At 46.8% G+C, this 26,209-nt stretch overlaps 1 protein-coding gene across 1 annotated transcript in view; it reads left to right on the top strand.

The window, feature by feature from the left end:
* Positions 1–26,209, top strand: part of UBE2H (ubiquitin conjugating enzyme E2 H) — a 66,065-nt gene that overhangs the window by 22,000 nt on the left and 17,856 nt on the right. The window contains exons 2-3 of the mRNA XM_063134571.1: positions 13,937–14,013; positions 17,349–17,423. Coding sequence (XP_062990641.1) covers positions 13,937–14,013; positions 17,349–17,423 — 152 coding nt within the window. The remainder of the gene's footprint in view (positions 1–13,936; positions 14,014–17,348; positions 17,424–26,209) is intronic.

Raw genomic sequence — 26,209 nt, 5'->3', positions numbered from 1 at the left:
TTACTAGCAAACCGGGGGTTAAACTAACCCCTTATAAGAGATACGGACACATACATAAATTGTAATAACAAAATTTATGGGGACACAACATATCTCATGAAAACCTTTCATTTATATTTTAAAAAATATATGATTTGCAAGATAATAACATACATTTCCAAGACTTTTCACATTGAACCAATTTTGTCGAGCTGCGATCGAGCGGCAGTTGAGACGGTGTTCCGTCAAAAACTGGATCCACGGAATTTCTCGAATGCGTCACTTCAGGTGCAGCCGCGTCACCGGAAGTGACACCGAATCAGCTGTTTCGACCCGATTATGCATACTGCGCATGAGCAGTACCTGTATGATCCCTCGACCGTGGTGTGCATACACGGATATGACAGAAGGGGAATGTACTAGTGCACCATACTAATCAGCACCTTTGCTGCTTAAAAATGCATGCAAGCTGGTATTGCTTATTTCACAGAGACTCAGAGGTTTCTGGTTACATTCGCGGGACACACCTACACACCGCAGCTGACACACTAACGTGTCACGAAACACAATTTGGAAAGCTCTGATTTATAGTGTCCAAAGTGGCTGTAGATCGCCGCTCTTTTTAGCAGGTAAACAGAATTGTCTGTACCAGGAGTCCTGAGTCTAAGGTTCTGTGTTGCTGTTCGGTAGATTAAGTTATGCTGTTGAGGAAATGAGAGGCTTTATTTTAGAGTCTCCAACGTGGTGCCCATGGGCACCACTCTTAGGACACAGCAAGCTCTCTGCCCTCCTGATTTATATCTTATTAAGATTTTTTAAAATTTACTGGGGCGCTAGCATGACTCAAAATGAAGTGTGACCCTCCAGCGCCATCCTCATTTGGGTTCAAAAGAGTGATTTTACGTTTTGGAGTTTGGACTCTAATTCTATCTTGTGCTTAAGTTCTTGGTCAGGTTACTTTTCTTTCATTCTCATCTGTTTGCCTTCTGGGAAACAAGTGTGTTGTGACCAGCTATGCCCACCATGGCAGCCATTTTATGAATCTGCAAGCTTCTCCCATGGCAACCATTTTGTGAGAGTGCTCACACCGCTCCAGATTTCAAACGTACCCACTGATCCCTAAAGGCTGGGGACCTCTGTTGATTAATTTATTGGATTATACATGCCAGCTCCAAAACACAAACACTTTTTTGAACCCAAATGAAGATTGCATTGGAGAGTCGTGCTTCACTTTGGGGCATGCCAGCCCACCCAGGAAAATGGTGCTCAAGTCCATTTTCGATTTGTTTTTGTTTTTACCAGACTTGAGCCTAGGACAAATTGTCTGGATCTCTCATTGGGAATAGGAATAATGTTTGAAAGAACTTGTTCCATTCCTTGTTTTGTTTTCTAAACTTGCCGAAATGCTACGTTGTTCCACAGGGATCGCCATTGTAGCTATTGCCGACTGAGACGACTGGGAGCCAGGAATGTTCTGGATGAGCCATTTATTTAGTATATCTGGCACCAGGTAATAATTCATCTCCAGGAGCTGCTTCCTGCTTCCACTATGGAAAGCCAGCCTGGTGAATTTGTGCACAGAAGGCTGCACCATTGAGCTGGATGTGAAGTTTTCCCTTGTTAAAGAATCTTGCACCACTGCGAAGCACTTCCTTAGCTTCCTTGAAAGGAAAGGCATTTGAAGAGGACCGTCCTCGTGTTAACTCTGTAAAGCCCACCTTGCAACTGATGAAAAAACTGAAGTCACTTACAAATACCCCTTGCCCTAGCAATCAACAAATGGTGCAAAACCGCTTCATATTCTGTTTTGTATCTTTTATTGTTCACCACTCTGGAATCTGTCCAGATGTGGAGTGGCATACCAACGTTGTAAACTAGGTTCCTTATTTGTACCCCTAAAGTGTGAGTGCAACACATGTTTGTTTGCAAATGCATTTATAATGCATGCAAATAATGTCTTGCCAGGTACGTAACTGTAATTGCCTGCAGCTACTAATCATATAGTCAGTGGCAAGTGGAACTTTTCCTCTGTGTAGTGAAGAATGGCCCTCGGTGGTCCCTGTCAAACTTTATAGCAGTCACCTTAGAAATATGCCTGCATGACTGAAATCCTTGTACTCCAGATCATCTGTTAATGATTTTCCCTCCGTAAATCTTGGGTGCTGCCTTTTCTCTTTGCAATATTTTACAGTGCCAATTAATCCGGTGACAATCTTTAAAATTCATAAACTGTCTTTATGCAGGTGGACTTGCAAGATGGTGTACAGATAAAGCTAATACATTTTATAAGTGGTGCAGTGCATCTTCCATCCTAAAAGAAGCATTCCTGTTCAGGGTTCCAGCCATCCCTTTCCTTCAAGCAACCCATTTCACTTTCAATAATAGGGTGACCGTATGAAAAGGAGGACTGGGCTCTTGTATCTTTAACAGTTGTATTGAAAAGGGAATTTCTGCAGGTATCATTTGTATATATGGGGAACCTGGCGAAATTCCCTCTTCATCACAGCATTTAAAGCTGCAGGAGCCCTGCCCTCTTTTAAATCTGGTCACTCTAGTATAGCTCCTGCAGCTTTAACTGCTGTGATGCAGAGGGAATTTCACCAGGTTCCCCATAAATACAAATGACCCCTGCAGAAATTTTCAATACAACTGTTAAAGATACAGGAGCCCTGTCCTCCTTTTCATAGGGTCACCCTACTTTTATCCCATCTTCACATTCCATTCTTCTTTTCCACCTGTCAACCCCACTTTCCCTGGGTACTGAACATGCTCAGTCCTTGTTGTGCTGTTTCAATGGCGAAGGGGGTGTGGAGTTACCCTCTATGGTGTTTTGTGTATGGAAAGTTGTTCGTTTGTTTTCCAAACTTTGGCGTTCCCCATAGCATGTTGATTCTTCCCTCTTGTTTCTCACTGGCCCTGCTTTGGCCACAATCCCAGTGGCACCTGAAGTTAGAAGTGATGGCTACGCAGAATAAACACATATACAGTTGAATAAAACATTATGTGGTGTTTCCTGTTTGGCTAGTAACAGCATTATGCTCCAATTCGAGTTGGGCCTGAATTAGCTAGTTTTAAAGCTTACCCCACTCTAAGCTCTCTGCCTTGGTCGGAGCCCCTGCCCCGTCCCCTCTCCCCTTGCAAGCCCGCCACCTTCCCTTTCCTCCAAAAATACTTCCTGGCAGCAGCAGTCATGGGGGAGGCTGCGCCTTGTGCCTTCCTTAACTTCCCAGGACAAAGATCTCTACGAATTGTAGCTTGTCAGAGCGTCCGAATCCAGGCGGAGGGTCTAGGAGTCCTGGCAAGGTGCAGTGATAGAAATACATTTTGTATGGGAGGAAGTAAAAAAAGGGCCTATTGGGCTATGGGCTGAGTTGAAACAAGGTTTTTGGGGGGAGGGGAGGGGAGGGGGTTGCTTGGATTGCAATAAGCTCATTTCTATGGAGCTTATTGCAAAGTAGAGTAGAGGTAGTTTTGGACGTCCGGATTTCCAAAACTATTCTCCGTCTCTAGGTTTGGCAAATTGCCATGTATGGGTTTGAGGGGGTGATTCAGGGTATGGGTGGTGGTGGTGGTATAAAGAGCAAGGAAATAGGTCCTGTGTGGAGGGCTGAGAGGCAAGGCAGCTCTGTATCTGGCAGCAGGAGCTGAAATCCCCAGAGAAAAGGCTGTGCAAATACCCCACACTCTTCTCTCTCTGGCACTCGGTACAGAGTTGACTAAGGGTGGAAGGCTCTCGCCTTTCGTTTTTAAAAATAGCATGTTCCTAGAGCTCATGCTTGGGGGCCCTGTTGCAGGTGCTTTACTTCCCCATCTGTGCCCACTTTGAACTTCTGTGTGTGTTACACCTGAGCTGAGCCTAAGAAAACTCAGCATCTAGTTGTAAAAGACAGAAATAAAGCCTTGCATCGTGCTTTTGAGTCTTTGCGATTGGTGCAGGACAGCTGGCGGTGCATATTTTCCAGCTGTCCTGCACCAACCGCAAGGACTCAACAGCACGATGCAAGGCTCACCCCTGGGCAGGGTGCGTACACAGGCCTTTCACCAGCATTCTGTCTTTTGCAACTAGAAGCTGAGTTTCCTTAGGCTCAGCTCGGGTGTAACACACATACCCCATTCCCAGCGGTTCCCTCTGGAGGCCCTTGGACTGTCGCTGAATGGAGACGCAGTTCTGTACAACCCCTTCCCTCCCTACGTGGGCTGCTTTGTCTGCCATGATGCACCCAAACGTGATGGGCTTTTCTAGAACAGCCGTGACATTTGAGTCAGACTCTGGGTGAGCAGCATCTGTGATCCCCGGTGTCTTCTATGTCTTGATAGATTTCTTTAAGATAGCAAAGGGTTGGGGCGGAGGCAAAACAGGCCCTCTGGCTTCCCCATAGTCACATGGATAGCGTTGATCAGTTCAGGTTGGAAGATGCCCCGTTAGAAAAAATGTTGAAGGGTCCCTATAGGGTTGCTCAGCCTAAGCCAAGAGTGTCTATATGGCTCCCCCGCTCTCATTTTTAATGACCTGTACTGTATTGGGAAAACATTTTCTCCTTGTCAACAGCTCTTCCGAAGAGGAAGGAAGGGATGAGGTGTGAGTCAAGCATTCACTTTGACCTTGGAAGTTCAATCACCATTCTCTCCAGGATGCTGGGAGTATGAATGGCTTTCTTCTTATGTTGTGCCAACTTCCTGCCTCTCCCAAATAGCTAGGCCAGTGGGCTCTGCAGGTGTCGTGGAGGAGGTCCTTGTGCAGTCCGCAGGAAGCTTCCACATTACAGCGAAACTGCTCCAGAAGGGTCTCTGACACAGCTGTTAGCAGGATAACTAGATGGAGCCTCTGTCTACATCAGCCTTTAGCCACGCTGGCTGGGGCCTGCTGGGAGTTGCAGTCCGACACATCTGGAGGGCCTAGGTTGCAGAAGACTGATCTGCAGAGGCAGATTTAACTCTGGATCTCAGGAGGCACCGCAGTGGAGAGAGGGGCCTTCATGTGCAGCTTGTGGGCTTCCCAGAGTCGTGGTGGCTGGCAATGTGGTGGACTAGTGCAGCATTATTCTCTAACTCTGTGCCTGCCAGATGTGTTGGGACTACAACTCCCTGCGTGCCCAAGGCAGCCATGCTGGGAGTTGTCATCCTACACATCTGGTTGGCACCCGCTTGGGAAAGTCTGCATTACATGGACTTTTTAGATCCAGCAGGGTGCTTGTTATGTAGGTGTAAATGTTTGTGATTTTCCTCTGCTGAGCTTTTAGCCTCACGACTGAGCTTGTTTACACAGCCAGTTGTCCTGAGATAATACCACCTTAATTCACTTCAGTCTCTGCCTTTTACATGACCACAGGGTTATTCAGGGCCACTTGAAGCATTAATGTGTTTGTCGAAGCTGCTGTTCCGGTTTCCCCTGCTAGCCCATTTTTAAGATTAATAGCGATGGTGCAGCTGCACCTGGTGAGTTGTAGCTATGGCTCGCAAAATTCTAAACTTTGGAAGCTCTTTTCCCTCCACCCCACCCAATGGAGCAAAGGTAGAACGAGAAGCCAACTTTTGAGCTATCTGACTTTAAAATGAGGAGCAGTTAGGGACAAATACCTTGAAATGTGGGATGCGAAGATAGAGATCAGATTTGCTATTCAGATTTTATTAAGTCTGGGGATAGTTACCTTCAGAGGACTGAAAGTGTTATAACAGCTTGCACACCTTTTCCTGCAGTACTGCTGTCACTGGTCAAACAGATCTGGCAAGCTTTCCCTCATAGTGATTCAAAAGCCTGCAAGACCTGTTTGACCAGAGACAATAGCATGAGAAAAGTACTATGGTTAACAGTGTCTGCATTGCACTACCTTCAACTCCCTGGCAAACAATTCCACATCTCCCATAATACTTAACGTGGTCGTTGTATGGGACAGTGTCCTTGGAAGGGCTTGGCGTTGGCATTCATTGCCCAGGCTAAGGCCCAGAATTGCAGTTGTAAGTTTTAATTGCGCGCTTAATGCTGATGACTAGCAGGGCAATCCTTGTGTACTGCTGCCCCACGGGAGTAAAGTAATTTTGAAAAGCTGCTGGCAATGCATGGAATCTGTGCATTCTGCTTTCAAAATGGTGCTAACTCCTCACCACCTGCTGCTGCTCCTATTTACACCCCCCCCACCCTGTTTAACCCCCCCCTTACATAGGACAGTGGGTACAGAAATGGCTGCGCTGAGGATCAAAGTAGCCACGATGCGAGAGGACCCGTAAAGTATCTTCTGTCTTTATCTTGTCGTACTGAAATGGGGGAGGGGGCTGCAGATTTCATCGGACCAGTGACAGGAGGGACGCCGGCTTAATCCTTCCCTGTGAGCAGTTTTTGTAATCAAAATATCCTCAAGCAGCTTTCCCCCTTGGTGGGAGCGCAGCATGGAGGGGTAGTTTTAATTAGAAAAATGGCCCATGGGGAAAGGGTTAAGCCCCCCCCCCCCGCTGCTGCTGCTCTGATCAAATTTGCAATTTTCCCTGCAGCTGTATTTCAGATTTTTTTAAAAGTCAAGAGATTGCAGGTTTTCCCTTACTTTGCCTCTGTGGAGCAAGAAACACGAAAGCCAGCCCTCGCTGGCTACTAGAAATGACGGCGTGCTACCCAGCCAAAATGTACGGACTGTTTCCCACGGTGCTTTATGAAACTAGGGAAGGGTGTCCTATAGAACCAGCATATACTACCCTAAGGTAGGTTAACGGACTGACATTTCACAGCAGCTATTAGAACACTCTAGCAGCCAGAGTTGGAAGCAAATCCGGGAGAGTCAGAATGCATCCTGGAAAAGGACAGTGAGGGGCAAAGGGATGCTTCTTTTTTAAAAAATAAAACAAAATTCAGAGACTTGTAAGGGCTGGTGCATGTTTTGTAACGTTGGAATTAACACAACGCCCACCTGTTACAGTCACCCATCCACGTTTGCTGCAGGAGGTGTGATGGCTGTGTAGCAGTTTTGGGGTTTATGAAGCACTTTAGAATGATTCAAAGCACTTTGCATATTTGATTGCAATGATACCGTGCATATATTTATTTATTTATTTATATTTATTACATATACTTTTGAAGGCAGTGCTTTTTACAAGCCTGCACGAACTAAAGACCTTATTTACGCTTCAGATACAATTTGGGAGTCAAGTTTCTTCTTCGAAGATTTATAGGAGCCAATTTTTAGTCCTATTGGAAGTTCTTGTATTTGGGGCAAAAAAAAACTTTTTTAAAAATCTGATTAAATTCCCCACCACCACTGATGAAGACCATGTGGGTCAAAACTGTTTGGGATTATTGTTTGTTGTATGTTTGTGGACCATTCTGTTCAAATTTTAAGTATATATTTATTTTATGATTAAATATATTTTCTATGGACACATGGTTTTATTTCAACAGGTATAAAGGAACTCCATTTGAATTTGGCACATGTTTCTAATCAGTTTCCTTAAACCTATTTTCTTCTTTGACTTAAAGCAGCTTTAACCAAACTAGTATCCTGTAGATGTGTGGGACTAATAATGTCTATGCTGGCTGAGGATGATGGTAGTTGTAGTTGTAGTCCAATACGAAATCTGTCTTAATAGAACCAGCCAGAAAGATTAGGCCACTAAGATCTAGGCCACTACCTGAGGCGGAGAACGTGTTGAAATGGGGGATTTATGTATTTATTTAAACTATTTTTTGGCTGCTTTTCAGTGCAGGAACCTTTCCATGGTGTCGTACAAAAATAAAGCACATCATAAAAATCAATACAATATTAAAACAGTAAAAACACAGTAAAAACAGCAACAGCAGAAAACCTAAAAAAAAAAAAACCACACAGAAAACATGCATGTGAACATTGAGGAATGCTCAATGCCCATCTGCGACTTGGATTTTATCTTGAGAGATCTCTGTCTTTTTTGTATTTCTCTGTGCTGTAGCTTCTTACTTGGTTGAACTGATACTGAGGAATGTGAGCACAGAGGCCTCCTTGCGCATTGAAAGGTCTGTTTCTTTCCTTGGGAAATGGCAACAGTTATTTCAGCAGTTAAAAGGCTTTCGTCTGTCCTCTTGGGAAGCAAATGTAGCAATGGGCGTTACTGAGTTTTTCAGGATGCAGACTCAGTCTTCAGTTTTTAACATCTCTTGACTTGGTTAGTGCATTTCGTTCAAGCCTGGTGTGGTTGAATCCCCTTGGCGTGGTTTTTTTTACCCCTCATTCTCCCTGACACCTCCATAAAAAGTGATTTGTGCATGCAGGTGTGTGCCAGTTCTTTCACTATCAGGATACGCTTCCTTCTAAGAATAAGGAAGCGCTTCTGAATCTGTCCACTACTGAAAAGGAGAAACATCACACCGCTTGACTGAGGCTGCCCTTGTTCAAGGATGTGTTGATGAGAGGGCGTTGTTGGACACTCAGAAGATCCTGCACTCAACCTCAGCTGAGCAGGCAGAGGTGGCAAGTTACAAGGCTGGACTAACACCTATTGGGACTGTTGCTTCGGACTAGAGAAGCACGGATTCTCCAGGATTAGGAACGCTTCCACTTCTAAATTTGGAACGGAAAGCAGCCTGCTCAAAGCTTGCCGGAAAGTAGGCTTCATTGTGCAAATCTACTGTTCAACACTTAAAATACAGCTGTGTGAAATGTCTTTTAACCAAAGCTGGCAAAATATTTCCAGTTTTAAGCTGCCAGCACTGCATGGGACTGAATAAATATTTCAGAATCCTAAGAGCCAGCTTTGCATTCCCTGGCAAGAAGGTATCTGGGCTATTTCCTGCTCTTCATACCTACGCTTGGGACTCTCATTTGGATGAATCTAAATCTTCAGATGTTTGAACTTGGCATGTTGGTTTTGACTTTCCTTGTGGGTTTGGGTGGGTGTGAGAACAAAATCGTGTTGGCTGTGTTGTGTGCAATCAGTTTTGTCATTTCGTGTGTTTATTACCTGTGGTTGGCCTTGGGCACTTTATGGCAGTTTATAAAACAGGGAAGGGGGGCACCTTGTTGCCTTTGTTGTGTCTGTGGTACAGTGTGGTGGCTGAGAGGTGCATTTTGTAATAGTTCAGTGTCTGTGTCTGTCTGTCTCTCTCTCTCTCTCTCTCTCTGTGTGTGTGTGTGTATAAGAGAGAGAGTGTTAGAGGCCTACTTCTAGGCAGTAACAGCCAGGTCTTGGAAAGCTCTTCCAAGGTAGTTCAAATTCTTTGCTATATCAAACTGTCAGTGAAAGTTCACTATAGCACAAGGGAGGTGGCCATTACTCTGTGGTATTATGCATCCTTTCTGTGCCGAGAGTCCAGGAAATGAACTGAGACACCAGGCTGGTTTGCATGTCAAGGTGACCATTTCTGGTGGTTTCAGCCAGGAACTGTGGGGATGAGGGAGAGTGTGTGAGAGACATTAGCTTGCTGTTTTCACTTTTAATTTAAACAATTCCTGAGTTGTTTCATGGTATGCGAACCCGGATACTCTGGGTTAAGTTTATAGGTTAATCCAATAATTGCCTGTGGTTGTTTGGCTTAACTCTGGGTTGTTCATTAAAAGTAGGAGCAGTAGGTGCACTCTTCTTGTCCCCGCAGTTCCTGGCTTCGCCCAGGAATTGCTGCCATGACATGCACAGCTAGTTAAAAGATCTTGCATAGTAGGGCTAAGGAAGACCTCCCACTGAGAGATCCCTGAAGCTGATGCCAGTCAAGGTTGGTATGACTGGGTATAAGGTAATTCCACAGAGAGAGAGAGCTCACCTCAGTTGTCCTGAAATCCCTCTTAATACCAGATGTTGGAGGCAAGCAACTGAGGCCCTGTTTGTGAGTTTCCAGAGAAATGCAGGACTGGATAACCCTTCTGCAAGATTTTTGGAGAAATAGGAATACTTTACCATGAACGAAGGTGGCATAATGTGAGGAAATGTGGTTCTGGAGCTGAGCAAAGATGGACGTGCGAAGCTTCCTTATACAGAACCGGATCATTGGTCATATCATAGAATCATAGAATAGCAGAGTTGGAAGGGGCCTACAAGGCCATCGAGTCCAACCCCCTGCTCAATGCAGGAATCCACCCTAAAGCATCCCTGACAGATGGTTGTCCAGCTGCCTCTTGAAGGCCTCTAGTGTGGGAGAGCCCACAACCTCACCAGGCAACTGATTTCATTGTCGTACTGCTCTAACAGTCAGGAAGTTTTTCCTGATGTCCAGCTGGAATCTGGCTTCCTTTAACTTGAGCCCGTTATTCTGTGTCCTGCGCTCTGGGGATCGAGAAGAGATCCTGGCCCTCCTCTGTGTGACAACCTTTCAAGTATTTGAAGAGTGCTATCATGTCTACCCTCCATCTTCTCTTCTCCAGGCTAAACATGCCCAGTTCTTTCAGTCTCTCTTCATAGGGCTTTGTTTCCAGAGCCCTGATCATCCTGGTTGCCCTCCTCTGAACACACTCCAGCTTGTCCATCTAGCCCAGGGGAGAGCAAAATTTCGAGATGTTTCAGACTTCAGTTCCGAGAAGCCCCTGCTAGTATGGCCAGTGGTCAGGAATGGTAGTTGTTGAAGTTCAAAACATCTGGAGATCTACTTTCTGCCCACTCCTGATCTAGCCCATTGTTGTCTACTCTGAGTGTTCACGCCTCTCCTAGGTCTCGAACAAAGATCTTTCTCAACTCTGCTACCTGAGAACCTCTAACTGAAGATGCCAGGGATACAGGACTTTGTACACTGCCACTGAGCTGTGGGTCCTTGTCAAAGGTTGAGGCCCATGCAGGTTGGATTTGAACCTGTGGCTCCATGGATACAAGCTGAGGACAATGCCCATAACCAAACTGCTTCCTCAGTAGGAGCTAATCACAGTGCTGTACACCATGACAACTAGATGGGGAGACCTGTGCTTTCATTTTGATTTAAAAGTTAGATTCTTGGTGGTCTGTTCAAGAGCTATTGTGGTACAGAATTGCTTTGGACACTGGGCATGCACTTTGGGCTTTGAGGACACCAGTTCTAAGTGCTTAGGATAGGGGTGGGTCAGAAGACTTCCGGCTTGCAGGGTCTAGTTTATTTTGTTTACTGGAACTCCAGGTTCCACCAACTGGAGCCTGGTGCAGAGAGGCGTACACTCAAAGAATCGAAAGCCCAGGGAATTATTTTGAGTACCAAAACTGAACATAACTCACAATCCTTTTACACAAAAATCCACTCCAGGCTACCCCAAACTTCCTTCATTTCAGCAGTATAATTTAAGGTGTGGTGTGTTGCCAATGTATTACTCTAAGATCTACAAGTAGATCCAGATGTGCTTTCTGCCCTGGCTTAGGCTGCAGCCCACTACTTTTTACCCCTAATAGTGCATGAAATTACAGGGCCCTAGCCTCCGATTCCTCTTTGTTGCTGTCACTCCAGCCCCTGAAAGACAGCCTGGATCAGTCTTACAGCACTTCTAAAAAATGCACTTGTGCGTTCTCCGCCCTCCCCCTTCAAATCGCCCCAAAGAAACTGAAATCAGCAGCTGCCTTCTCTGAAAATAACATGTCTATTGTCTCATGCGTGGCTTCAGATCTGGCATGATCTGTGCTTAGGAGAAGTTGCTTTCAACAGGTTATTTGAGGGCAAAGGAATTTCTTAGACTTGCAAGCTTAATTCTTTCTAACTCAGCTTATGTGCCGCTTTCCCCTGCAGGCAATTTTACAGTGGTGGAGGACATCATGTACTTCAAGTTTTCTTTTGTGTGTTACAGGCTCAAGTTGACTACCCCGAGTCCCTTGGGGTTTTGATATAGCTCTCTTGTAGAAATCCCATCAGGCCACGAAGTGCGTTTGCGGTAACGCGAGATAGAAGCTGTGTCCTGTCTTAAAGTGTAGGCATTGCTCTTGGTAGCTTCCACCATTGCCCTCTTAAGAGAGATGGTCCTTTCTGGGTTGGGGGCAGGGGAGAAATGATGTCAAGGCAAGGCTATTCCTGCTCCCTTGGCCTGTGATTTAACCGCCTCACCCATGAACCAGATTGGTGTGTGTATTCTATAGTAGCCCTGTGCAAACCCAGTATCTGGTGCAGACTTTTGCATTCTGAACATCACTGTTTCCATTTAAATTTAAAGTGAGTTCATATACTTCTGACCACAATGAGCAATCTGGGGGAATCGGGGTGTGTGTGCATCCCCCTGCAACTTTTTCAGGACACCTAGGGCACACCTTCTGGTTTGTGTGCTATCTTGTACCCTTAGAGAAGCCTACCAATCCAGGATTTCTGGAGTCGCTTGTGCGGTTTTCCAGTGCTTCATTTGGCACCTTCCAGGATAGAACCAGAACTCTGAATGGAACTCAGAAGCCAGGGAAGCCAGTGCGAATGCTGAAGCACTGGCAAAATGGGCTTGCAGTGGCCTACCTAGGACAGGACAAAGAGGAAGGGATGTCACTTGAATGGTCACTCGAGTGATGATTAAAATGTGTTCTGTATTTTGCAGGGAGTAACGCTCTTACGTGTTTTATGTTCCCACAGTGCTTTGTAATCCTGGGCGTTGATTCAGTGTGAACCGAAGTGCTTCTCTCTCACATACTGGGGGATGTTCTTGCTTTCCATTGGCCTCTTGCCTGCCACTCCCCCACCCCCCACAAAAAAGCCACTCCAAGGAAGGGATTTACTGGAAGTGCATGATGTATAGCATAGAGGGCTGCAGCTGGGGGTGAATATTGCTGTCCTGCCCTGCCCCCCAGCTGCAAGCAGTGCTGCTGCTTACCTGAGCAGGTTTGGGGTCAAAGTCACGATGTCTGGCTTGCAGTCATGCTGGGACTAGCGTCTCTTTCATCTTCAACAAGCCAGGCTGCGCTGTCATTTCCTCCAGGTTTCAGTGTCTGCTTGACTAGTCCAAGTAGAAATGCTAGGATGTTCAACTTGGTTCTGGAAATTGGCGTATCCAGGCTTCTCTCTGTGTTGGCAAATGTGGAACCTTTCGGATGGAGTTGGGCAGCCTGGAGACACTGACCGGGTTTGGAGGACATGCCATGGCTCGTGGGAGGTCATTTGACTCACAATGAGCCGTGGCACCCGCAGACACCAAGTTGCATATGCAACCCCGGCTCGGAGGTTGTTGTGTCATGCGAATCCAGCGAGTGTGTGTTATGCGCAGTTGAACAATCCTCACGTAACCCGAAAATAGGTGATGGGTTATGAGAGGGTTGTTTAACCCTCACATAAACCATGCTTACTGGGTTCGCACAACAAAACCTCCGAGCAGGAGTTGTGTATTCAAAATGGTCTCTGCGCCCACTTAAGATAGGCTGGCATGTCATGAGAACAGGCTCATTATGTGTTATCTACTCCAGTCTGATCCAAAGCCAGCTGGTGGGTTTATCTCAGGATTGCAAACAGCCCCTGTGGTGAGTGAGAGATTGTGCAGGGAAGTTTCACAAAACTTGCACATTTGACCTCTTTTTAGAATGCATATGAATAACTTGGGTGCTAATGAGAATATTGTGGGCTAGTAACTTGGAAGTCTTGTAGCCTGCCCTCTCCCAAGGGCTTGGGGCAAGCATTGCATAATCCCCATGCTCTACTGTAACCAAACCAAAATGGGTGTATGAAACAAATGCTTTTATTCTCTTGTCTACCCTGCCTCTATATCCCTCCTCTTTCTCTCTCTCCCTGTCTGAAATTTAGGTTGTAAGCCACTCGGGGCAGAGACCTGTCAACCTGTAGCATACACATTGTTATAGGAATAAGAGAAAAAATGCAGTCAATAAGCAGAAACAGTTTGCAAGTTAAAGGTTTTTATACCTTGAACCATGTTAACTTATGTTTCACCTCTATTGTCTGGCAGATACTTTGTTCTGCTTAAAGCATTGAAAATAACTTGTGTTTGAACGGGCTTCATTGACAGGAGGATTATTTCAGATCTGCTTGCAAAGTATTCTGACGATTTAAGCTCTTAGTTGTTCCCGGCGTGCCAGGGTTCTCAAGAGGCACGTAAGCTCTTCCGCACATAAAATGTTTCCTTTACTTTGCATTCAGTATTGAGAGTAAACATGAAGTCACGATCCTAGGAGGACTCAATGAATTTGTAGTGAAGTTCTATGGACCACAAGGAAGTAAGTACACCACTGTGCCCCACCTCCTGTGATGCTTATGTAGTGAGTGCTGAGAAGGTGTTGAAAGGAAATGAGGAAGAACACGAGGTGCTTGGAGGGGGGCATGTTTTGACACGTGCCCCCTGTGCTTCTTCTGAAGGAAAGCTGTCTTACCCTGCATTAATGTGCTAGCGTAGCCTTCTCCAACCTAATGCCCTCAGCTTGTGTTGGAGTACAGTTCTTCACATCCTCCAGCCAGCACAACTGAAAGGTACCAGGTTGAAATAGGCTGCACTAGTCCCTCTAATTCAGTATTGTCTCCTCTGCCTGGCAGTGGCTCCCAGGTTTTCAGGCAGAGAGAGGTCTTTTGCAGGCCTGGCATCTCCTTAACTGGAGATGGCAGGAATTGAAGCAGCGATCTTCTGCATATAAAGCATGTTCCCTGCCATGACACTGTGGCCCCACACACCTCTTCCTCCTTGAGACACTTTTGTGAAAGAGTTTGCTTTTTGCCAGGGCTGTAGGGTGGCAGTCTTTACTAAACAGCGACAAGACTTTCTCATTTATGTACAGCAAGCCCATGGCCAGAAAATGTGGTGGTGGTGTGCTTGGTACCCTCTTGGTGGTGGGAAAACAGCAAGAGTTTAATAAAAGGGCAAAAAAGTAAATACATATGTAGTAGTATTGTAATGTCGAATGCGTCTTAATGGCTCAGTTCAGACAACACACGTTTCTCAATGGTGGTTTTAGAACTCCACGGTGGAGTTTTCTACACCACTATTGAGAAATATGTTGTCTGGAGGGAAAACTCCATGCAACGGTGGAGTATTTTTTAGAAAACACTCCTTGCTGAATATCCATGCTGTTCAGAGGAGAGTCCCTGCACAACCATTGTGTAGTGTGGAGGGCTCCGTGGAGTTTCCCCGTTGCATTGAGTTGACTTTTCCCACTGGCTACAGAGTTCCCTGGCAGGAGCGGCGAAAGGAGTGAGTGCCACTCTAGGAGAGCCACCGGGATTGGGTTTTTTGCACCAACGGCTGATGGGATACCATGGGGAGGAGAGAGGGCAGAGGAACTGTCAAATGTCATGTTGACTTTTACTCAACTCCATGGGAGCCCACAGTCACACAACAGAGGAGTTAGGACATGTTGTGTGGGGAGCACCCGCTACAAACTCAACCGTTGAGTGGACTTTTCCCACTCCGCAGAGAAATGTGTTGTCTGAACTGAGCCAATGATGACCACCTTCTTTTTCAATGAAGCTGCATCCCCACCCCGTCTTCTCTCTCATGCAGGATGGATGCCTCTTCTAATACAGCTTTGTTGCTAAGCCCTGAAAACTTAACTAGCTTACAACGTTTTTACTTTTAGTCATAAGAGAGGCCCTTCCTATGAGTAAAATGCTGGCGAATAAGCAACATTTACGTGCTGGAACCCTTAGCGGGCTGGTGAAAGAGAAGCAGAGAAACTTCTGTCCCTCTCCTTTACCAGCCCATTCAACTTTCACATTGGCTGTGGAGGAAGTGAAGCCGCTGCCTCCGTGGCCAGCATGGAAGCCAAGCAGCTTGGTGAAGGAAGGACTGTTCATTCCATCCCTCCTTTGCTAGTCCACTCACTTGCCTGGAGGGAATTCCACGTGCACGCCTGCCTGGAATCCTTAGTCACCAGTGATGACCAGGTGCGGGTGAGGAGTTAAATGCAAGGCTGTTTTAAGATGACGGCTTACAGAACATGCGTGTGTCATCACAAAACAAAGTAGGCTTCTTGCTTCAGAATTGCCATTTTTATGCATATGCAAATTTTATCACCTAAACCACATGGTTGATTAAAGTTTGTTTCGATCAGGTATTTAGACTGACCACTGAAACAATTTAAAGACTTTTTAAAGTGCTTATTGATCACTCCAGTTCTGGCCAGAACACCAGAAAAGGTTTGAATATTCCTGTTTGGTCCTGGCTTGTCTGTGCATAGACAAATCCCAGCTAAAGCCCTGCTGTACATCTCTAAAAATCCGTGCAGTAGATTTCCAGTTAAGATTCAGCCTTCTTCAAAAAGCTGTTCTCTAGCCCCAGAAGAGCCCCTTCTATGTTCTGCCAGTGCAGATATGGACACAACAATTCCTTTGTATTCCATAAAGATGAAGCAGCTCTAGTTCCATAATCCCTGCCTAATGCATTCCAAGTCTTTCTTCAAAATCTAAGTTATCTTTCCTCAGCCTGGTGGCCTCCAGTTGCACTGGGCCATAATTTCCACCATTTATCAGCCAGCATGGCCATTGGGCATCCTGCCTAATTGATTTCCAACATGTCTGGAAGGCGCCAGGTTAGAGAAAGCTGATGTAAACCGTTGTTCGCTGCTCCCTTTTTGCATCTTGGAAGACCCAAGAGCAGAACTAGCAACATTCTTCTTTAAAAAGTAGGGAGAGAGGCTGGTTGAAAATTGATGGTCAAGACACCAGATTTTGGTTTGCAAAAGGACATTCAGAACTTGTACATCTGCTGTCTAACCTGGCTGAAGCTAGGGCACTAGGTCAACATTTAGTTAACTGTAGTGACCCTTCACATGTAAGCTTGGAAACCAGAGTTTTTTGTTTTGTTTTTACTGAGGTGACCTGCACGTATTCGGGGAACCGGGCATGCAAATATTCCTAATTATCTGTGCCCAAATTGCATAGCTAGAACAACTCAGGGCCTTTTCTGATGTAGCGTTTGGCACTTATGAGTGGCCTCCTGACAACCTGTGGGTACATTTGCAGTAAATCACAATGTTGGGGGGTGAATCAGTGCAACACTGAATACAACAACCGTAGTTTCCAAGCTTCTAAGAGCAACCTTGGATTCCCTTCTGGTTCTAGACACAGATCCAGCTCCGCTTCCATGTGAGTGGATGGCTGCAGTAGTTCAGAGGTTACATTTTTATTGGTTGGGTTGCTTACCTAGCTCAGCCTTTCCAAGCTGGCCCCTTCCAGATGTTTATTGGAGTTGTTGTCTAACACAACTCCAGGGCACCAGCTTGGGAAAGGCTGAACTGGGAGGGGCATCGAGGTCTGAATACCTGTGCTAATAAAAACTGTGCTCTTCCAAGAAAGGCGGCCTTCTGATAAAGGGGAAGCCAAGGGTGAAATCCCACTGGGAAGCTCTCCTGCACAGACCTCACCATTAGCGGTGCTCTTGTCCAGCTCCTGTTGATTTCTGATGGGACATGCACACGAGAACTTCCCAGCAGGCTTGTGCCACCTTGAAGCGCTTTGTGGCCCTTTCTGTTTCTGCCTTAGGTGCCCATGTAAGCAACCCTCTCTTAGGCGTTTCCTATCTGGTTTTTTGCACAACTAACACTGTTTTCTCTCCTGGTTACAGCACCGTATGAAGGTGGCGTGTGGAAAGTTAGAGTGGACCTTCCTGACAAATATCCCTTCAAATCCCCGTCTATAGGTAATGGATCCAAAATAGTTATCTCTTGTTTGTTTGCCTCCTAGAAGAATGTTTAAAACTATTGATGACACTGGTGGCGAGGATTTTTGTTGGTTTCTTGAGGAGGAGGAGGAGGAGGAGGAGGAGGAGGAGGAGGAGGAAGAAGGATAACTTGTTTAGGGCTGTTTCTTCTGGGCAGTAGGCTCATTTGAAAGTATGGAGAAACGATCAGATTCTGGAGCTGATGGACCCAGGAGTTGAAAAATACATCCTCAGGTCTATCATAGGTTCAAGTTTCATATATGGGTGCTGGTCTGGATTACTCTTTGATCCTGTCTCTTCCCTCCCCAATGTGTCTAGTTGGAGCTTGGCCAGGTGGCTCCAGTTTGAGAAACTGGAAGAGGATTTCGCCACTTCTAGTTCTTTTCCAGACAGGGTACAAGTGTTTTGGCTGGCCCATATGGCTGACCGTGGTGTCTGCAGTCCACACAGTTGGCTTTCTGCAGTGAGCTTTGGGGTTGGGGGTGTCTCTGTGTAAGTTTGAGAACTAGAACCTTGCGTGTGTGTATTTTCTCCAAATGGATGCAGGAATTCTTGCCACCCTGATGACCAGGCATTCTCGTTCCGAATGGCAAAGCTGAAATCTGGACAGCTCCCTTTCCCAATCAGGATGGGGCTGCTTCCTTATGGTAGACGATGCAGGTGGTGGGATGCATTGTGCGTGTCTCTACCTGGGTGATCAGTCGCTATTAGAATACTTCTACTCATGATTCAGGGGGAGAGCCCATGGATCTCAGAGCAACCCTCCTTCACCCAGGGGAGAGTCCAGTATGTCTGCTCCCTCCTCACCCCTTGCGTCATGCTGCTGACTTCATTCTCAGGAACAGAGAAGTTTTCCTCACCTCCATGGGTGTGTGTCCCACTGCCAGACCTTTTTTGTGTTCTCACCTCCCAGGAGCCAAAAGGTCCCATTTATTTCTACGGAAGAGCGTAATATGATGTGTGGCTGCCCCCTACAGGACAGGAGGGCGCACGGCACTGGAAGAAGGCAGGGATGATCAGAGGATGAAAGCTGTGAACAAGCTTTCCACACTAATAGCATATTTATGGAATACTTTCTATATTTATATTCTATTTTGAGGAAGTGGGGACAGAAAGACAATTGTTGGAGATGGGGCAAGAGGTCAGTCCTGCTTTTCAGAATCTTGATTCCGACTCCAAAGGCTGCTGAGGGAGACATCTCGGCTTTCCCATCAGGGATGTTGTTGTTTGAGATATAGTAAACGAGTTCATTTGAGGATACCGCTGAGCAGGGGCTTAAATCTGTTCTCTAGTGATCCAGCTCCTGAGAATCTAACCAGCTCCTGACTGCAACGTCCCAGCCTGGGTTTTGTGTCCTGGCTACGCTGGAATGTGATGGAGTTGCTTTCATTTATTTTTATTAAAACAGATGTAACTTTCAGCAGACTTCCCGGAAGTGGAAAATGTACTTAAATTCCGGCACACCCCAAGTGTACAATATCTAACTAAGAACATAAGAAGTGCCATGCTGGATCAGACCAAGCGTCCATCACCACTCTGTTCACACAGTGGCCAACCAGCTGTCGATCAGGGACCTGTAAGCAGGACACGGGTGCAACAGCACCCTCCCACCCATGTTCCCCAGCAACTGGGGCACACAGGCTTACTGCCTCCAATACTGGAGGTAGCACACAACCATCAGGGCTAGTAGCCCTTGATAGCCTTCGCCTCCAGGAATTGATCCAACCCCCTTTTAAAGCCGTCCATATTGGTGGCCATCACTACATCTTGTGGTGGAGGCTTTTGTTCTGAGTAGAGGCTAAACCTTTGTTTAAAAACCTAAACCTGGGAGAGGAAATAAAGCAGGTGAAATTTAAACCTCGTTTCCGTGAGTTTTGAAAAGGCAGCTGGTAACTCAACATCGACTCAACGCTTTTCCAGTGAAGGGAAGGCGTAGAACCCGGCCCACAGAGGTTCTTATGAGGACTCTTCCATTGGAGAAAGAGGAACCGCTTTGGGGGACAACCGGTGTGGGATGTGATGATTCTTTAAGAGGTTTCAACAAGATGGGCCTCTTCCACCCCCAACATCCTGATTTGAGTCAGCGGGCCATGGCTGTTTGCATTGCTTAAAATAGACTTTTGCATAGTATCTATTTTCAGACTGTTTGTCTCTGAGGTGTCCCTGGTTTGCTTTTTAGGCACTGTTAGCCCCCTTGCGCATCACTGTCCTCTAGAATGTTCCTAAGCCTGCCTCCCAAACCATCTCAAGTGTCGCCACTTTGCCGAAACTCCCCCCGTGTGTGTGTTTACTCAGTTTATTCAGGGACGGAAAGACTTCAGGGGAGTTCATAGCGTATCCACCTGTTAACAAGCCAAATGTTGCTTTTACTGAAAACTCTGCAACTACCAGTTTTTAATAGAGCTCAGAATTAGCTCCTCGAATAAAGGCTTATATGCAGGCTGTACGTCCCAGCTTTGAAGCGCTAAAGCTGGAATCAGGGCCGCTTCTTCTATTCCTTGACTTCCCAAATGTTTGTGTTAGTCTTTGTTGTCGTATGTATAGCATTCGGCCCGTGAGCAATGACTCTGGAAAATGTTGGAAACCTTCCACACAAGCGTTCATTTATTTATTTATTTATTACATTTTTATACCGCCCAATAGCCGAAGCTCTCTGGACGGTTCACAAAAAATTAAAGCCATAATAAAACAACCAACAGGTTAAAAGCACAAATACAAAATACAGTATCAAAAGCACAACCAGGATAAAACCACGCAGCAAAATTGATATAAGATTAAAAGACAGAGTTAGAACAGTAAAATTTAAATTTAAGTTAAAATTAAGTGTTAAAATACTGAGTGAATAAAAAGGTCTTCAGCTGGCGACGAAAGCAGTACAGTGTAGGCGCCAGGCGGACCTCTCTGGGGAGCTCATTCCACAACCGGGGTGCCACAGCGGAGAAAGCCCTCCTCCTAGTAGCCACCTGCCTCACTTCCTTTGGCAGGGGCTCACAGAGAAGGGCCCCTGTAGATGATCTTAAGGTCCGGGCAGGTACATATGGGAGGAGGCGTTCCTTCAAATAACCTGGCCCCAAAACCATTTAGGGCTTTAAATGTCAATTCCAGCACTTTGAATTGGGCCCGGACCTGGACTGGCAGCCAATGAAGTTGTAAAAGGACTGGCGTAATGTGATCTTGCGCCCGGTTCCGCGTTGTTGCCGCCTGCTGCTCAGTATGTCTTGCGCATCTGCAGGAGACTAAAGGACACCCCGGGCCTTCAGTTCTTGACACAGCCTGCATTTCGACATTCTTGCCACGTTCTTCTCGGCAAGCACACGTGCACGCTGGGGTTTGGCAACCCAGATGGAGAGGTGACTCGCCTCATGCTGTAATGAGGGCCGCCTCGTCACACAGTTGCTCTCCCTCCACAACCCACCAGATGAGAATTGCTTCCCTGCGACGTTGAGCGCACATGGGTCAGGAAAGCAACTCACGTGGGTTTAGGCACAGGAATTGCCTCGGGGCGAACATTCATTGTTGACTTCCTTCTGCTGATCTTCTCATCTTAAGAGCTTCTTCTAGTCTTTGCTATTTTGTTCTGAAACGGCACCTATGGCGGATGCCGAATAAGGCCAGCAGAAACACGGATATGGTGAAATGGACATCCGTGTGCCTCTGGTGCCATTAATTTTGGTAGAAAGGCAGATTTCAAAGCAAATGAATAGTAATACCTGAGTGACTGGAGGTATTTTCTGAGAGTCAGTCATCCTGGGTGTGGAACTTAAATGCTATGAATTTTAATCTCCACCCTGGTTCAGTCTGTTCTGTGTCGAGATAGCAGTCTAGTGAGTAACATGGCTTGCCTCATTCTCCATAGTTGCGAAGTGCATCTCGCATAAAATGGGGCAGAGGGGACAGGATGATGGGGGCAAAGGCCATTGCAGAAGTTTGTTATGCAGGGCTGTTCTCCTAGATCAGAAAATCCTCAAGGACTTTGGCTGCTAAGGCTTTTCAGCTGCTTTATTGCTGGAACTGAATATTTGATGCCGGTATCAAGAAATTACAAATATTTCTGCTGCCCTCGTCTGCCACATGTCTTTAAACATTTAAAAGAGCGCTCCTGGGAACTGTATTATATTGGATGGGTTGGGTGGGGTGAAGAGAATAAGGTGGAACATTATGGTAAATGTTTTAATGGTGAGAGCAGTTTGACAGTGGGACCAGTTACCTTGGGGGTGGGGGTCCCTGGCTGGGGTCTCCAAGCAGTGGCTGGAGAGTCAGAGAGGGATGCTGTAACTCTGGATGTCCTGCATCAAGCAGAGGACCAGGCTAGATTTATTTAATTTATTTATTATTGCATTTATATCCCGCCTTTTTTCCTGCAAGGAATCCAAGACGGCGTACATAATCCTCCTCTCCACGCTATCCTCACAACAACAACCCTGTGAGGTGGGTTGGGCTGAGAGTCTGTGACTGGCCCAAAGTCACCCCGTGGGTTTCCATGGCCGAGTGGGGACTAGAACCCGGATCTCCCAACTCCCAGTCCAACACTTTAGCCCAGTGGTTCCCAAACTTTTTCAGGTCACCGCCCCCTTGGTTCCACAAACTCATGCCCAGTGCCCCCTACCCTACACTATAAAAATCATTATTCAGAATAGCGGTGTTCAACGACCCACTAAGGAAGATAATAACAATACAATTCAAAACAGTAACAATTAATTGAATATTTATTCAAAATCCAAAGCACCCACTACAGGCTTGCCGAGGGAGGGAGGGAAAAGGGAGCAAACGCCTCTGTTTTGCAGCCGGCGTGGCGGGGCACACCAAGCAGGGCATGTCTCTTCATTAGTGTTTTGGTGCTTTTGAAACTTTTCAATTCACCGTTAAAAGGACTCTTCTTAAACGGTATTAATACATGTGTAGATTCTTCCCCTCTATGGCTTGGGACCAAACTACCTTCTCCCATAAAAATGTCCCTGGGTTTTAAGACCTTCTGGAGAGGCGCTTCTTGGAAAAGGCCACCTCGAGCCCCCACCTGCCGCCCCTTGCCTCTTAGCGCCCCCTTGCCTCTTAGCCCCCCCGCTACCCCCCTTGCCTCTTAACACCCTCCTATGCAATGCCACCTCCCCCAAGGGGGCAATACCGCCCACTTTGGGAACCACTGCTTTAGCCACGACACCACACTGGCTTATAACGCCTCCTCCAATTCTATTGATAGGACTTTCTGTTCTAGAAGGGAGCGGCAGCTCTCTTGACACAGGGGTGGCGAAGACAATCTGGCTAAACGTAAGCACTGACGAGTGAGGTTTAAGCTTGTTTTTAGGTAATTTGGCCTCTTGTCTCTGCAAAGTGAAATTTTATCCACACGATTCTGCAGGAAGGGCCCATAGCTCCATGTGATCGAGCACCTGCTTTGCGTGAAAAAGGAGAATCCTGCGTGAAACCCTGGACAGCCATGGCTGCCAGTCAGTGTCAGCAATACTGGGCTAGATACCAAGGGTCTGACCCAATATAAGGCAGACTCCTGTGATCCTAACCCATAATGTTGCGTTGGGTGCACAGTCTGGCTTCTTAAAAATCTTCTATTTATACAGCATCAACAATCCAGTACGTTCCTAAGATCTATGGCTGCAAAGAGAACTTTGAAAAGAGCTACTTGAAAATGGGTGGGCAGTGCCTGCTGAGTTTGCAAAAGCCCGAGAGGTGGCTGGATAAGGGTTCCCGGTGTGTGCTGGGCTGGCTGTTCTATCTCCGCGCCCCTCCCACGAGTAGGAAAGCCAGGAAAGATGACGGGAAGTAGTAAAAATTGAGGGGCAAGGAATGCACATAAGAGAAAATTATGCACATTTTTAAAACCATTGCGACATTTCCAGGATTCAGCTTTCCCTAGTACAAAATTGACATTACCTGGTTGCAGAACCTAATTTTGTTTTTAGAGCAGAGAGGATATGTTCCGGTCGCAAAGAGAGACCGTGGTAGAGAATTTGCCAGTGGCTCTCGCTTGGCCCTGTCAGTCTCCCCTTCCACGTCACTGTTGTCCATCGAGAGGAGGGCTCTGCAGCAAGAGGAGGCTGGATAACGGAGAAAAAGTGACCTGAGTTGACTCGCCCGATTCATTGCATGTTCCAGATTTAGCCTCAGCCAGAGCTGATCTGGTGATAGGGGTGGGGGTTAGGGAAATCCAAATGGAATCTCCATCCTGCAATATCTTGTGTGTGTGTGTGTGTGTGTGTGTGTGTGAGTGAGAGAGAGAGAGAGAGAGAGAGAGAGAGAGACCCTCTGGCGCAGACTCTTTGGACATGACTGGGAGCTACTCATTAAAAACAACCCCTGTTTTATTGGGGAGCGAGCCGCTGGAGGGGTACTGGACGCAAAGGAGCCCCTGCGTCAACCGCAGGAACAGAGAGAAGCAGGGTGTGTGAGGGCAGGAACAACAGTAGGAGCTTAAAGCCCATGGTAGGAGAGGTGGGGGTTAACTAGATCAGGGCTGGAGTCCATGGCTACTGGACATATGCAAGCGACCACCGGGTCCAGGGGAGGAGAAAATGGGGAAGCTACAGGAAGAGTTCATTTATTTATTGCATTTTTATACCACCCAATAGCCGAAGCTGCCTGGGCGGTTCACGAAAATTAGAGTGGGAAAGGCAGAGAGCGGGCCCAAGAGCCGTAGGGAAAGCTGGCTGCTCTAGAAGGGTCCCCCCATAACTCTCTGCTGCCTGCCCCTTGCCTCCGTGGGTGAGCTCCTGACGGCTCCTGCTTGGCTAATGCAATTATCCTGTGTTTGTCTTTGTCTTGTGTGTTCGCTCCTTCTGGTCATGCCTTATGGAGACTTCGCAGCAGCAGCAGCAGCAGCCTCTCTGGAGCCTTTTCCTGCATGTGACTTCCGTGTGTGTGTGTGTGTGTGTGTGTGTGTGTGTGTTTCTGTTTCTGAGAGCTCTGACAATGGAGAAGGTGGGAGACTCCTGTCCTGTCTAGACTCGTCCCCCGCTGCTTTGCACCTCATTAAAAGAGGCGCCAGCTTCTCAGTGAGGGAATCCAGGCTAAGCTAATCGGGAACAAAGAGGTGGTAGGTCTCTGTGGTGGCAGGACGCTAATTGCTTCCAAGGCATTACTGCTGCTAATTACCATTTACGCAAGGGGAAAATGCCTGTCATGGTGATGGGCAGGGTAGGTGGGTGGGGCACAGGGGTGGGGTCATAATACAAGGATCTCTAGGGATGCAGCAGGCCGGTGGACAAACTCTCGTCTCCCCACCCCACAGGGTTTTTGAATGGGCCTGGGCCACTATCAGTGCTGCGGGGCGGGTTTTGTCTTCGCTGCAGCAGTGTCTCTGCCGTCCTTCCCAGTGTAATACCTTACGTTCAGCAAGGACTGAATGGCAGTAATTCACTAATGCCAGCGAAAGTACAGGGGTGCCCTTGGATCGGTCCGTGGGTGTGGGTGGCAGCATACTTGCTTCCTCCCCCTGGCTGATCCCCTAGCCGTTGAAGTTTTTGGCTAAACATTAGGAGAAACTTCCTAACGGTCAGCGCGGTTCAGCAAAGGAACAGACTGCCCCATGGACTGGGAGGTATTGACGTAGAGGCCAGGCTGCCTTCTGCCACGAATGTTGTAGCTGTGCCCTGCAGTGCAGAGCCTGCATTGAGGGCGGGGTTGCACTAGATGGCCTTGTAGGCCCCTTCCAACTCTGCTATTCTATGATTCTAGATAGATGGTCCCCGAGGTCCCTTCGAACTCTGTGGTTCTATGAAACCTGATCCTGGTGACCCCAGGGAAGGGGCCTGGAATATCCCTGAGTATCCTCTTGCCTCCAATGTACTGACTGCACCCCTGGATACCAGTGCAAGAGTTTCCTCTGATGTCGCTTGCACAAGCCATAGACAGGTCCAGTGGAAGGGCATTCCTTACTCCTAAGGAAGCAGGTCTCTTGACCCAACTGTGGAGTGAAGCGTTAATGGCATATTTGAGAGAAAGGAGGTTTTTGCTTGATGGGTAGGTTCTTGCAGGGCTGTTGAATAGAACAGTGGCGCAGCCTGAAGTTGGTGTATCGGGCACTATATGTAGCCTCCTTAAAGCAGAGTTTGCCTTAAATAAGAAGTCCTGTGGATGGTGGATGTTAGATTCCTGACTGGATCATCTTCTACCTGTGATCATCTTTCAGCAGCAATAGAGGCAGAAGGTGTGGGTGGATGCGCGCCTGTGTAGGAGGGTGGCCTGAGTGAGCAAGGCAGGGGTTGGGCACGTACTTACAACAGGCAACGGGGCAGCGAGCCAGTATTTATTTATTTTATTTATTACAATTTTTATACCGCCCAATAGCCGAAGCTCTCTGGGCGGTTCACAAAAATTAAAACCATAATAAAACAACCAACAGGTTAAAAGCACAAATACAAAATACAGTATCAAAAGCACAACCAGGATAAAAACCACGCAGCAAAATTGATATAAAATTAAAATACAGAGTTAAAACAGTAAAATTTAAATTTAAGTTAAAATTAAGTGTTAAAATACTGAGAGAATAAAAAGGTCTTCAGCTGGCGACGAAAGGAGTACAGTGGAGGCGCCAGGCGGACCTCTCTGGGGAGCTCATTCCACAACCGGGGTGCCACAGCGGAGAAGGCCCTCCTCCTAGTAGCCACCTGCCTCACTTCCTTTGGCAGGGGCTCACGGAGAAGGGCCCCTGTAGATGATCTTAAGGTCCGGGTAGGTACATATGGGAGGAGGCGTTCCTTCAAATAACCTGGCCCCAAACCGTTTAGGGCTTTAAATGTCAATACCAGCATTTT

Source organism: Elgaria multicarinata, chromosome 9 (genome assembly GCF_023053635.1).
Source record: "Elgaria multicarinata webbii isolate HBS135686 ecotype San Diego chromosome 9, rElgMul1.1.pri, whole genome shotgun sequence".
Taxonomy (NCBI): domain Eukaryota; kingdom Metazoa; phylum Chordata; class Lepidosauria; order Squamata; family Anguidae; genus Elgaria; species Elgaria multicarinata.
The sequence above is the reverse complement of the archived record's forward strand: the minus strand, read 5'-3'. Positions and strand labels throughout refer to the sequence as shown.